The sequence below is a fragment of the Artemia sp. Qi Xiang Cuo genome, chromosome 3 (assembly GCF_049724085.1).
Source record: "Artemia sp. Qi Xiang Cuo chromosome 3, ASM4972408v1, whole genome shotgun sequence".
Lineage (NCBI taxonomy): Eukaryota > Metazoa > Arthropoda > Branchiopoda > Anostraca > Artemiidae > Artemia > Artemia sp. Qi Xiang Cuo.
Window position 1 is genome coordinate 61,304,165 of NC_142796.1, and position 14,531 is coordinate 61,318,695.

At 36.2% G+C, this 14,531-nt stretch overlaps 1 protein-coding gene across 2 annotated transcripts in view; it reads right to left on the reverse strand.

Annotated features, from left to right (window-relative positions):
- mwh (multiple wing hairs) overlaps positions 1-14,531 on the reverse strand; it is a 194,735-nt gene that overhangs the window by 80,253 nt on the left and 99,951 nt on the right. For both annotated transcript variants that reach the window (XM_089087066.1, XM_089087067.1), the window contains one exon: positions 10,218-10,332. In XM_089087066.1, coding sequence (XP_088943192.1) covers positions 10,218-10,332 — 115 coding nt within the window. The remainder of the gene's footprint in view (positions 1-10,217; positions 10,333-14,531) is intronic.

Consider the following 14,531-nt stretch of genomic DNA (forward strand, 5'->3'; position numbering starts at 1 on the left):
AGATTTAGATTATACAGTATCTCCAAAAACCAAGTTTTTCCCCGATAGAATTTCGACCCCATGTCCCCCCAAAAGATTTCCAGACGATATGGTTTCCCCTGCAAAACCGATAGAAAGGTCCCCCTCTTTACAGGAAGAGTTAAACAGGGCTGTAGAAACCCACGTTATTACTGTGATTAAAACTCTTCCCACAGATTTAACTAAAACAAATCTACGAAATGCCTAGTATTTAATAATTTTTCCAATAAAAACGACTCAAACTACATTACCCGAGAATAAAACTCCAAAGGATGACCAGCAAGGTCAATATCATGATATAACTGTATCCAAGGCCAAACCTAAACAGTGGACTTCATGGAGGGAAACCCTAGTGTAAAAAATGTCCCATCCCCCTGAGGACATGGCATTCAAACAATGGATGAACCCCGCAAAAACTATTGATTCCTCCCAAAGCTCTCAAGAATCTTTCAAATCTCCCGAGTTGAGGACTCAAAACGAGGACTTAGGGAATAAACCTTCTACTTCCAGGGGAGTAGAAATTTACGAAGGAATGGCAGGTGATACCACAAAAAGTGCCACCTCTAAAAGTTCTAATCCGGATTCGTCGGAAACTAGTTCCGAAGAGTCTGATGGTGAATCAGACCATATAGTAGCTAAAGAAATAGGGAAATCAACGCCGACCTCAGCAGCCACACACGGTAAACAAACAAAATTAAAAGGGCAATAATTTTTTAAAAAAAAATACAAAAATTTTGACCTTATTTCACTAGAAAACCCTAAAAAGAAAAAAACCTAATAAGCAGACGAGAAAAGAACGACACAATCAGGCAGAACGGTTAAAAAACCTGACAGATGGAAATATCTCTAGTTAATGTAAAGAAAAATTTCAAATATAACAAATTTAACACCATAATAAATTTAACATTATGCAAGTAAAGTTAGCAAACTAAATATTAATGAAAAAAAAATACGAGTGATGTCAAAACATTGGTGATAAGGGAGAAAGGCCCAAAGTAGGAAGCTCGTGGTTAACTGAGAATTACAATTGACTTTAGACCACGTCTTGTGGGACGCCCGGGGAGGACCTCAAGGCCCATGATTATTTTTTGTAGTTTCTTTGTGTAAACAACCTTAGGAAGAAATATTTTTCAGTCCTTCAAGTTTAATAAATTATTATTCTTATGCCAATCAGGGGCAGTTAAAACAATAATTAAAGGATTAAAATAAATTTCTGTGAGCCAGTTAAGTTTTCTTTTTTTGGATCAGAATAATTTTAAAGAGAAACAGAGAGTTTACTTTCTTATAGCTCCGAGGCAAAAAAAAAGAGAGAAAAGCTTTTTAATTTCATTATATTATATCTATGACGTATACAACAACAGAGAGTTCACCGTTCTATAGTTTTGTGACAAAAATGTCCTTTAATTTCATTGGTTTATCTATGACAAATAATGTGCTCTAATTTTTGTGACATATTTTCGCAAGTCAGTCACGTTATATCTTACCTATACTGACTCAGGTCTCCTCGGATTTTCTACTAAAAATCGACTCAAGTCCGAACAAAAATTGATGTCATCAAAACCAAAAAAAAAATTTTTACTTATCCTTTAATTTCTACCAATAAAAAAACTGCACGGTGATGATGCTGATATCTTTACTAATGGTCTTATTCATGGATTAAGTCGAGGCGACATCTCCTCTCTACAATGGGCATAAGAGTTTTCTAAGACGTAGAATCCCTACTGAAATTGCCTTCCACGTGAAGATTGGAAAAAAAAAATTTTAACTATGAAGAAAATAAATCAAAAGAAAATCAAATATGCCTAACTTGACTTAATAATTCAATAATCTGACACTATTCATAGCTAGAGCTTGATCTGAATCGTGTTTTGCTCTACTTTTAGGTTTTTAGTGTTTAATCTTCCTTTTTACTTGCCTTTTGTTTGTTCGTTTTTCTTGCTTCAATTTGTACTCAATTTTTTACTTTAATTATTTATTAAAATATAATTTCTCAACAAGTTATTACGGAAAATCCAAGAAAAGAACACGGGGAAACAAAGAAGAACACCTCTGCGTTTCAACTGAGGTTAAACCCGGAGCCCCATGAGAACGTCTAAGCCAAGAAATAGGGAAGACATCAGAAAACGAGTGGGTATAGAGGTCTCCACTTGTCCTTGTTATGTCTTGTTCCCTCATTGTAGTACTGTTTGCGTAAAACCTTGTGGTTATGACACTGCAGCGTGCATCTCTTAAACAGCATGGGCTTCCGTGAGCAATGCAGGCATGAGAAAATATTGTAAAAGTAGACCTCAAACTTAATAATTTAAGGTAAATGATGTTTATTTAATATCGATATTTTCATTCTCAAAACAAATTTGAAGACATTTCTGTTTTGGATTTTCATTGTGAGCACTAATATTAGTGTATTTATTTGATTCTGTCTCATAGCTTTGAAATTAATGTACACAATTAATATATGACTTATTTGTACTATAAGTGTTCACTTTAAAGAACGTGTGATTCTGCCTCGTTATTTTTATTACAGGAAGTAAATGGCAAATTGGTTATTGAGCATTACAATGAGCTGCCCAGTGCAGATACGAGCCAGTAGCATCTATTTTCATCATATCTCAACCAACAAAGAGTACTCACCATGACTCCAGGCAACTTCATCCCAGCTTCGTCAACGAAAATAACAGTTACCTTTGATAATCGTTTCTTCGACCATGAAGAGTATTACATATCAGGTAACACTATATTTGAACCTCAGTATCAAGTGCTTTAACGAACTATATAATCACATAAATACTGAGAACCCCATCGATCAGAACAAGATAAACGATATTTAACGATATTTGAAGTTAAAAGATACTTAAAGACATTTGAAGATATTTGAAACTGAAGTTAAAGACAATTTGAAGTTTAATTCTGAGAACCCCGTCGATCAGAACAAGATAAACGATATTTAACGATATTTGAAGTTAAATGATACTTAAAGACATTTGAAGATATTTGAAACTGAAGTTAGAGACAATTTGAAGTTTAATTCTGAGAACCCCATCGATCAGAACAAGATAGACGATATTTAACGATACTTGAAGTTGAAAGACTTAAAGACATTTGAAGATATTTGAAACTGAAGTTAGAGACAATTTGAAGTTTAATTCTGAGAACCCCATCGAGCAGTACAAGATAAACGATATTTGAAGTCAAGTGATATTTGAAGATGTTTGAAGTTGAATATAAAGATATTATATTAAAAGAGTCACTATAGTATGACGACAACCCGTTTCAAAAGGCACAAATGAACAATTTTACGCGAGAATACATTCTCTATGTGCCTCAAAAAATCCTAAAAAATGATATGCTGAGAAGAAAAACACCAACACCTGTAGTGGGAAGAATCATTTCCCAGTTGACTATTAGAACGATAGTTAACGGTCATTTCCCAATTGACTATTAGGGAAAACTTGTCGTGTAAAGACAACTAGACTTGAACTTTTCCACGAAGAAACCATAACGTAAATGCTTCAAAATTTTTGCCAAGACAAAAAGAGTGAAGGACAATAATTTACAACAGAAGGGTGTAGTACACTAAAGACACGAAAGGTGATGAATAGATGTGAAGCTACATGTGTTACTTCCTAATAACTTTGACAATTCAAAAATCTCAATAGTGAAAGTGTTTTATATTATCAGTGAATATGATGAACCCAATATTGTATGTTATAAATCATTCATGTATGTACCACAAGTAGAATTAGGTGTAATATTATCATGTTATTCACTTAACGTAGTGTAGATAGTATGTAGTATGTCATATAGACAGCAAAAAAAAACTAATATAAAAGCAGAATAGTCCCAACCTTATTGTAAATGTAAAGTTAATCATAGTTAGATATAGAAAAAAAAATCTTTAATATAGTAGCTAACCTAGAACCATAAATAATATTAGTCCGGTAGATTAATCTTAGATAGGAAAGTAGAATAAAATAAGAAAAATAATTGAAAAATTTTAAGCACAACTAATGAGCAGTTACTAATGACGGGACGTCATTATTTGATAGGAAGGGTGATGTGCACCAGCAGTAGAATACCATACGTTTAAAATACAAGATTCTTTCCTTCTAAAGATGATTCGGGCAGAAATTAAACGTCCCCTAATTGAGTTCAAATACCGCTTCCAAGAGTCTAAATTCTTAATCAGCAAAAAGAGGAATTGCATTCTATCTTCAGTCAAACAACGACGCTTGTTGTTTGAATTTCGCTAAGATAATTATGAGCAAGAAAAATGTTACGCATAATATGTATAGAGAAGTTTAAATTACAAAAAATCGCGTTAAAAGAAGAGTGATCGGAAAAAACTTAAACAAGTAAATGGGCAAAAGATATACATCCTTTGTCCTCGTGGGCCAATGGCGGGCAGTCCTTACAGCGCAGGACGAAAGAACTGCGTTTGGTAGTGGGGTAGATGTGCTTCTTAGTTTTAATCTTAAGTCAGATCTGAAACAATTAATACATCAGACCTAGAGAGATTCAGGCGAAATTATTATATATCGGTCACCGTTATTGTCATTGAAGTGACCAGTTCCTGACCAACTAAGCATGTAAGTTCAATAAATCTATTGTCTTTCTTATCTGTGTTTATTTCATTTATGTGTCTGTGTCTAGCCCAATAATAGGTAATTAGTTCGCAAGTCTCTAAGGTAAATGCTCCCAAAGGAATCTGATCTCCAGATAGCTCGAGAAAGAAGAGGCCACGTTTGTATGTCTACATATTCAATTTTCTCTCATTAATTGAGAGTGGCGCTAGCCTAGTTGACACAATCTCCAGCGCTATAAGCGGCGCTATCGGAGAAATTTCTATCGCCACAAGTAGCAAATCTTCTATCGCCACAAATAATAAATCTTTTATCGCTACACAAACCTGCACTAGCGAAAGCAATATGGAAAGAAGCGAAAATGGACTCGATTCACCACCTGCCAGTGTCAGATCGTGTCACTGTAGTTGACGGAGGTTGGCTGCTTCAGCAAGTACCTTGGAAGATTGGTGATACTTATGATTCAATCTGTGACAGCTATGTTAGTTTCGTTACTCGACGCTGTACCTCCCCTACTGTTGTCTTCGATGGATACAGCACTGGTCCAACCACGAAAGATGCTACCCACAACCGAAGGTGTAAGGAAAGCCAGCATCAAGTGATCAATTTCAGTTTAGGAATGAAACTCCAGAAAAAGAAGGAAGAGTTTTTGAGCAACTCTCAGAACAAACAGCAAATTATAAGCTACATCAGGAAAAAACTCAGAGCCAAAGGATTTGAAGTCGTCCATTCGAAAGATGATGCTGACTATCTAATCGTGAACACTGCCGTAACGAAAGCAGAAAACTCTGAAATAATAGTTCTTTACAACAACACTGACCTTCTGATTCTACTCTTGTATTACCTTCCGCCTAATACAAAAACACTTCACATCGAATCATCAACGAACACAAAATAAGCTATGAGACGGCTTTGGTGCCTCAACAAATTTCAAAAAAAAAATGGGGGAATTATCAAGGCTACTTCTGGTAGCGTAGGTACTCTTGGGATGTAATACGACCTCACAAGTTTTTGGACTTGCAAAGCAAGCTGTGCTACCTCTTTTGAAGAAGAGCGAAGTGTTCAGAAAAAAATGCGAAGTGTTTCTGGATGAATCATCGTCTAAAGATGAAATTGTGAAAGCGGGTGAATATCTTCTCCTCAGCTTGTATAAAGCACGACCAAACGAAGATCTCACTAAGCTGCGACATTGAATTTTCTTGGAAAAAGTCTCTTCGTCAAATACTACGGCGTTTGTTAAGCCTGAAAGGCTTCCGCCAACCGAAGCTGCAGCTTCATTCCACTCCCAGCGAGTGTGTTTCCAGGTATCCTGTTGGAAAGGGGAACCAGCTGACCTCGACCCGGTTGATTGGGGTTGGCTCCTCAGAGACCATAAACATTCACCTGGGATGACCGATTTGTTGCCCGTACCTCAAACTCTTTTGAGTGTCGTGGGATACAACTGTAAGACAGGCTGCGAGACCTCACGATGCAGCTGCAAGAAAACTGGATTAGCGTGTACGTTTGCGTGCGGAGAATGTCAGGGTATCAACTGTTTGAACAGGGACAACGAGATTGTCGAAGACGAGGAGCTCGACAAGTGACATCAATGCTGTGTTTTTCAAGTCAACTCTACTGCATTAAAAAGTGCAGATTTTACCTATAGTTACTGAAGTTCTTTTTTTAGTTTTTAATTCGACGATATTGCCTTTGAAAGTACAAATTTTACCTATAATAGCTGAAGTTTTATACTGTGATGATTGCCAAGCGGTTATTTTCTTTATGTTTAGTAATTCAAATGGTTGTAAGAAATGTTTGTGATTCAAGAAAGTAAAAGTTTGATACTTAAGCGAATTATTTTGTCCATAGGCCCAATTATTAGCCATTAGCAGCTGGCTCAGGAGTCAGGCTTCCCTTCCCCCTGTCCGTTATTTCCTCCAGTTTTGTTTGCTTTTCATGGTTCTCGTTTTCGTTCCTTCATTTTAGGTGTCAGTTTCGTGATCAGCAGATGGGAAAACCCCAGAAAACACATTTCAAACTGATTTCTACCCCTGACTTCAATTGTCCCTTTTCTTCCCCTCTTTCCCCCTTTTCCCCCGTTATGGTGGGGCTCATGTTCTTTATTTCATTTTAGATGTCATTTTCGGGATCAGCAGATAGAAAGACCCCAGAAAACATATTTCAAAGTGCTTTCTACCCCTACCCTGTATTTTTAAATTTTTTCCCCTCTTCCCCCTGTTCCCCCCGGTTTCCGTGGTACGTGTGTTCTATACTGTCTTGTTGTTGTCAGTTTCGTGTTCAGCGTATGGGAAAGCCCAAGAAAACTCACTTTGAACTATTTTCTGGGCATGTTCGGCATTTTTCCCAATTTCCCCGCATTTCACCCTTTTCCCCTGTTTTTCGGGTACTCGCCCCACTCGGATTTATGGGGACTTTTAGTATGTTGTACAGATTTTTTTTCTGATCATTTTGGTACCATTTTCGTTTATATTGCAATTTTGTCCGGGTCAAACCCTAAAAGTCCTGGACTAATTCGTTTTTTAAAGCTAACATATCAAATAATTGGCTCCCTGAGATTAATAAATCATTTTTCTTGGGATCCATATGAAGAAGATTGGATGATCAAGGAGTGTTCAAAAGCATATCGGCCTAGCTGGTCTAATGCTATGACGAGTTTGTCTTAGACGAAGATAATTTAAAATAGAGTTAAACCTCTGCAAAGGTTAGCATCATTGGCAGTTGGAGCAAAATTTGATTGATGTAAAATAAATAATCAGGAAATTAAGTTGTTAAAAACAGATTAGCTTTTCTGCTTTTATTTTTGACTCAGCTTTGAAATAATTACAGCGCCAGCAGCTAGGACAAAATATGACATTAAAGCTTTTGATTCAGAAGAAAAGAGGACGTTCTAAACTTAGAAAGGTGCAAAAACATGGTTAACAAAATGAATATACTTTTTGATGATAATACAGTGTTTACGATTACGCGGATTTTTCGCTATGTTTACCTAAATTTTGATACAAGGCCGTATCCAGGCGGGGATACCAGGTTTGAACCCCCCCCCCACCCTCCTCCCCCAAAAAATGTCCGAAGCTTAGACACGCCAGAAAAATGCATGCAAACAAATTTTTGATGTGTTTTTAAACTTTTTTTTTCTTGTAATCCCCCCTTCTCGAACAAAAGTCCTGGATACGTTCTTCTTTTAATATCTCTCAGAAAAACACGTCTCCCTCACCTCAAACATTTGGCAAGCAACAGTTATGCCTATAGCTGAAACTTGGTGTGGGCTACTTCTGATTTTTTTTTAGTACGCTTCAAACATCTTAAGTGTCGATCTGAGGACATTAAGGTACCTGGTCCGTTTTATTCTTTCGTGCAATTTTTTTTTCTCTGAATTTTTTATTTCAGCCCAAACCCCAAAACAACCCTATTTAACGCTTAAATTTTGAATTAAATTTATGGTAAGCCAAATCAATACTTGGCAGTTCTTTTTTATCCTCCGAACCTTGCGGCAGAGCATCATATTTGATTTCTGGTAATGCCGTTGCCAGAGCCACAGAAATGCACTTTCTCGTCATTCCTGTTCCCTATACTTTGCTGTTGGATATAAACGTTACATTTGATTGTGTGAGTACACTTTCTGGTGTCCTGAAAACTTAGCTCTTCTTCCAATGTTACATGAAGAACTGAGGAAAAATCTTTCATAAAATGAAAAAATACCTGCTTGTGAAGCACTTCTGTACTTCATTTTTGACATATCTGAGAAATAATTGTATCACCGAGCGCTAGAACAGAATAATACGTAAAATATTTTTTCAGTGGTGTATACTTACTTCAGTTCCTTTACTGTAGCAGCATGGCAAGATACCGTCAACCGCAAACTACTTTGTTAAGAATCCAACATTTGTACATAATTGCTATGTTTCATACGAATCTCCTTACCGAAATAGCTAGAAACTGGCGAAAAGTAGCAACAGGGGTGCTATCTTCATTTGTAGCAGTGTAACCCCTGTGTAAAGACTTGTATTTACATAGAATGTAACCCTACCAGTTCCTCGCCAATCTGTTTACAACTGGTTTCTGAAAGTTAAAGATATTGGGGATTAAAAGGATCCCTTTTATCTCCACTTCATTCTGTTAACTTATTTATGCAATAACCAGGCGAAACATTTCCTTACTTTTTCAGAGAGAAAAACGGAGAGACTTCTTTGCTTTTTTCCTTCACTGTACCTGGTGTGTTTTATTCTTCCTTGCATTTTTTTCTCTGAATTTCATATATCCCCCTAAACCCCCCAAAACAATTTTATCTACAGCTTTAATTTTAAAATAAATTTATAGTAGGCTAAATTAAAACTTGGAAATTGTTATTGACCCTCCTGACCATGAGACACATCATCATATTTGATTCCAGGTAACTCCATTGCCAGAGCCATAAAAAGCAACTTTCTTGTCGTTTCTGCTATACTATACTGCTATACGTTTCTGCTAAGTCGTGCTCTGCTATACGTCGTTTCCCTATACTTTGTTGTTGGATATAAACCTGACTGTCTGACTACACTTTCTGATTTCCTGAAAATGTAGCCCCTCTTCCAATGTTTCATGGTGAACTGAAGAACAAAATTTCACAACATGAAAAGTACCTGATGGTGAAGCAATTCCTTGCTTCATTTTTTACATATCTTAGAAATAATTACATGACCGAGAGCTAAAAAAAATAGAGGTTTTTTCAGTGGAGTGCACTTATTTCCCTGCATTTACTTTAGCAGCAGAGCAAGATACCGTAAACCCCAAATTACATTGTTAGGGATCCAGTATTTGTATTTAGTTGTTATGCTTTATACAAATATCCCTACCGACATGACTAAAAACAGGCGAAAGAGAGGTGCTGTCTTGAAGTAGTGCAAACCCTGGGCAAAGAGTAGGCATTTGTATTTACAGAGAATGTAAAACTACCAATTTCTCACCCATCTACTCACTGGTGGTTTCTGGAAGGTAGATCTCTTCTAGCTCCAATTCATTCTGTTAACTTATCCGTATAATAGCTAGGCGAAATACTTCTTGGCTTTTCCGGAGAGTTTGTTGAAAGAAAAGATAAACTCCAGCGATTAAGAATTCGTATACTAGGAGCTGGCTTTTTACTCAGCATATATTTTTGAGAAATTAGGGAAGCGTAGTTCAGAATAAAGAAAATACAGACACCCTTGAAGTTATAACTGTCGTTGGGAATTCACGAAATTCGACCATCCAGGTAGTAGATGATGACATTAACTTAGTTGTCCTTCTACTGTAAGACGAGGAGGAGGATTTGCACGAGCTGCATACGTTGTCTGAGACCTAGAGGGGCTTGGACAAGAAACAACAAAATCTACTAGAAGAGCGTTAGCATCCTGGTAAAGATATATGTACACTTTTCCCACTTGTTCTTGCCAGTCCTGAATCCAGTAGTGGATCACACATGTTAAAAGGAAATTTAGAAAGAAAAATATTTAAAAAATAAAATAATAGTCAGAAGTTCAGGAAAGTGGGTTCGATATTCTCTATTCTAACTCAACTTTCAAATAACTCTAGATCAGGAGTTCTTTCATGAGATTCAAGATAGATAAGACACCCGGCAAATAAAGTAAGCTGAGTAATACATACTTGTCTGGCTATTATCAGGGGTGAAATGCTTCTGCCCCGGATACCACCACACCCATCATAAAGGCTTGTGTCTGATTTCATACTCTTTCGGCTGCTACAATCTTCTGCACTGCAACTGAAAAAAAATAGTGTAAAATAGATGTTTTAAACCATAGCTTTTCGATCTAGGGCAAACACATATACTGCGTTTCATTATAAAGCCCATCTTTCCAGAGTGGCATCAGAATATGATCCGAAAAAGGCAATGGCAGAGCACAAGCCAAATAGAAAGCACCTTATTTGAAAATTTGTAAGAATGGAGGTAGTCTAGAATCTTGGCCCCTTCCACTAGAAACCTGAGAAGGAGTATCTATCAAATGAACTTTTTTTCTTTGGGGGGGGGGGGGTCTAAATATTTCTATGCCTAAGACCGCCGTTGCTTAAATTAATGGCGTCAATTGGGAAGAGGGGAGATGTGTTCCCTAGATTTCCTAGCCCCTGTCGCTATATTTTGAAAAATACCTTTTTAGGGTAATTTTCATTAAAACATATCTTTTTTTCAGTATTTCTGTTGAAACATAAAAAAACATGAAATTTGACCCCCCCCCCCCAGAAATAAAAATTACCATCCCTGATTTCTCGTGGATTGACGCCACTGGCTTAAAGACGTTTGTGTCAAGTGGGAATCAAATTCTTTTCCTACATGACGTGTGGTTAAACATAATAAAATAGTTTTGTGCTGCAGTTAGCCTCATTGAAAAAAACTAAAACTTTCATTAACTAATAATTGATATGTCTTAAAAACAGTAAAAATCTCCACCCACTTTTGCTCAGTTGCAGGTAAACTGTACAAGACTCTTATTGCGAGTAATTGATAGGCAGAAGCAGAAAAGCCTCAGCTACACACAGGTATGTTTCAACAAACTGACGTTGTGCAGCACAAACAGTACAATTTAATGAGAAAGTACAAATACACTTGGAGATAGTCCCCGAAGCCGCGCCACGCCGACATGACGGCGGCGAATGTGTTATTTAGTATCGGCGGCGGCGCGGCGCCAGGCGCGCCGAATTTTTTGGGCGGCGCGCCGCCAATTTCTGACCGGCGGCACGCCACGGCGCGCTGATTTTTCTGATTAGAAATAATAATAAAAATCCAACTACACCAAGCACGTTCAACTTGATTTTAGTAAGGATTATTAAATGGTTGGCTAAAAACATACAAGAACAGTATGACAAAACAGGAATTTGTTGGGCCGTGCGGAAAGTGTTTATGTTCCCCGTCAATCAGACCAAGTAGAATTCTCATTTTTAGCCACTAGACCCAGGGAAACCTATGTTGTGTTAATGTTTAACATCGCATTATTCCTATAAAAGCCCGTGTTTAATCATTTTCTTCTTGTTAATGACTTGGGCTAATGTGTGTAAAACTTTGAAAGTTTGAACTTTAAACATCTCCTAGTTCATCAAATACATCCGAAAAGGAAGCGAAAAAAACAAACAAATAACAACATAAAACAAAACACTGTATAAAAGTTAGATACCATTGCTTAACAATAATTTTAAATCAGTGGTTATATAACTTCAGTTACAATTGATGTAGCAAAACTGACTTAGTTCACTCTGCCTGGAGCCATTGATCTTTTTGCAGTCACTATCAGTCCTGTCGTGCTAAAAAGCCGTTTAGCTGGGGCATTTGTGGCCGGTACAGCCAAAACTTGACGAGCGTAAACTGCCACTCACGGGATCTGATACTAGCATTGGACCTTGGGGTCTCGAAGAATTCCGCAAATGGGCTCCTTCTTTGTATCTGCTGAAATGAGTTGTTTTTATAAGGGAGAACTAACCTGCACCTTTACCATAGGGCTCCTGTGCCCTACACTACAGGGGAGAACTAACCTGCACCTTTACTATAGGGCTCCTGCGCCCTACATTACAGGGGGAACTAAACTGCACCTTTACCCTCTTTTCTTATGAACACGGAATAACCCTCCAAAATTCTTTTCTGAATGAAGTGGTCAAGTTATGAAGTTTCAAGTCAAAGATTAAGGCTACTTCAACTTCAGTGTGTTCTGCTTACTGTGCAAAAAAAAAAATGTAATTCATTTGTATAGATGTATTTCTATACTAGCTCTAGCTCTTTTCCAGATTAATTTAAAAAAAATTTCCACAAAATAAGTTTTTCAAAGAAAAGTAAAGAACTCCATTAAACAAAAAATGAGCAAAAATAAAATCAATTAATCTACCTTGACTTGACTTGACTTGACTTGCTTTATTTATTGATAATTAAAAAATAAACTATATACAAGCAACCGCCCGGAGAAGGCTCAAAAAGGCTGATGAAAGACGGCTGCACTCCTCTAATTCCCAACCTCTCAAAATTCTAAGTCCCAAAAAAAAAAGACATGAAAAAAAAAAAAAACTTGAACACTCTCTCTCTCAAAATAAAAAAAAATACAAAAAAAAATGAAGAAAATAAAAAAAAAACATTAATGATTACAATAATAATAAATTACCTCCCATCTCCCAATACTTGTTTTTTTATTTTTAATTTAAACGACCCAATGTGTTCAGCTTCCCGAACGCAAACTGGGATATCATTCCAAATAGCCAGAGCCAAATACCGAATCCCAAAACCTGCACGTGTGGTGTCTCGATACTCAACCATAAAATTTTCCGCCTCTCTAGTCGCATACCTGTGGAGTGAACTATTTACGCGAAAAAAATTTGTAAAAACTGGAGGACATACATCATTCCAACATCTATAGGCAAAAATAGCAGCTTGGTAATCGCCAATCTGACCAATGTTAAGCGCTCTTAATTTTTTAAAACATGACGCGGTATCATTCACATTTTCTATATAATTCCCAAGAAGACGTACTGTTTTATTTTGTAAAATCTGCACTCTTTTGAAATTTGTATAAAAATTGATAGACCAAATGACACAATCATAAGAAATATAAGGCGCAACAATACTATTATAAAATAATAAAAGAACCGACAATGGTAAAAAATGCTTCAAACGACGCAAAATTCCCAGACCTCTAGCAACTTTAGCTGCAAAAAGATCACTATGGTGCTTCCAAGACAAATTACAATCAAGCTGGAAGCCCAAATAACGCACCTCATGCACCTGTGACAAAGGCTTACCATTAAAAAATATCTCTCCATCAACACTCGGAGGCTTACCAACTCTCCTAAAAATCATAAAATTAGTTTTTTTAACATTCACAGACAAAAGGCTTAAACTTGTAAATACATAAAATGACTTTAAAATCCTATTTACTTTCAACAATAGATCATCAATCATTCGACTAGACATAGTTAAAGCAGTATCATCCGCGAAAGTCGTGATAAAACACTCCGGTAAGTAAAAACGCATTGAATCAACATACACAAGGTACAGAAGTGGTCCCAAGACAGATCCCTGAGGTACACCACACTTCACTTGATAGGGAGAAGAAATTGCATCATTTAAAACAACTTGAATAGATCTACCAAGCGGGAAACTACCACAAAGCAGCATCGATAAATAAATGAAACCCAAAACGAACAGAAATGACAATAAATAACCGAGTCAAACTCAAAACGAGCAGAAATTTACATAAGTTGGGCTCGAAACCCCTATGCCATACCAGAACATAATTTGCACTTTACTGAAAAAATATAAATGTTTTTAATTTTATAACTTTAATAAATAAAATAATATTAAGATATTGATTACTAAATTTCAGTATATGTATATTAAACTGACAATGCACATTCATTTATATTTTTTCAGTAAAGTGCAAATTATGTTCTGGCCTTGGGAAGACATAGGGGTTTTGAGCCCAACTTATGTTAATTTCTGCTCGTTTTGAGTTTGGCTCGGTTATTTATTGTAGTTTCTGTTCGTTTTGGGTTTCATTTATTTATAGATGCTTATTTGTGTTAGTTTCAAGCTTGATAGATTATTTGATTTTATTTTTGCTCATTTTTTGTTTAATGGAGTTCTTTACTTTTCTTTGAAAAACTTATTTTGTGGAAACAGTTTTCTTAATTAATTTCTGTTCGTTTTACATTGGCATAATATTTTCAGGGGAAAAGAAAATAATACTTTAAATCTTTTCTTTTTTTTAAGAATTTATAGTTTGGCCTGCTATTTGTATGCTGGAAAAAAATTTTCAGCAATTTTTAACAACATAGACCCTTTTAAAATCTGGACACAAATAGTAGTGTTTAATTTAGTTTCATATCACCTCTAGTTAACCTGAAATGGAAAACTTGATACCATTCGCAAAAAAATCTGTTTATTTTCTTTGATAACTTGGATACACTTACGCTATTTTGATTTGGTTT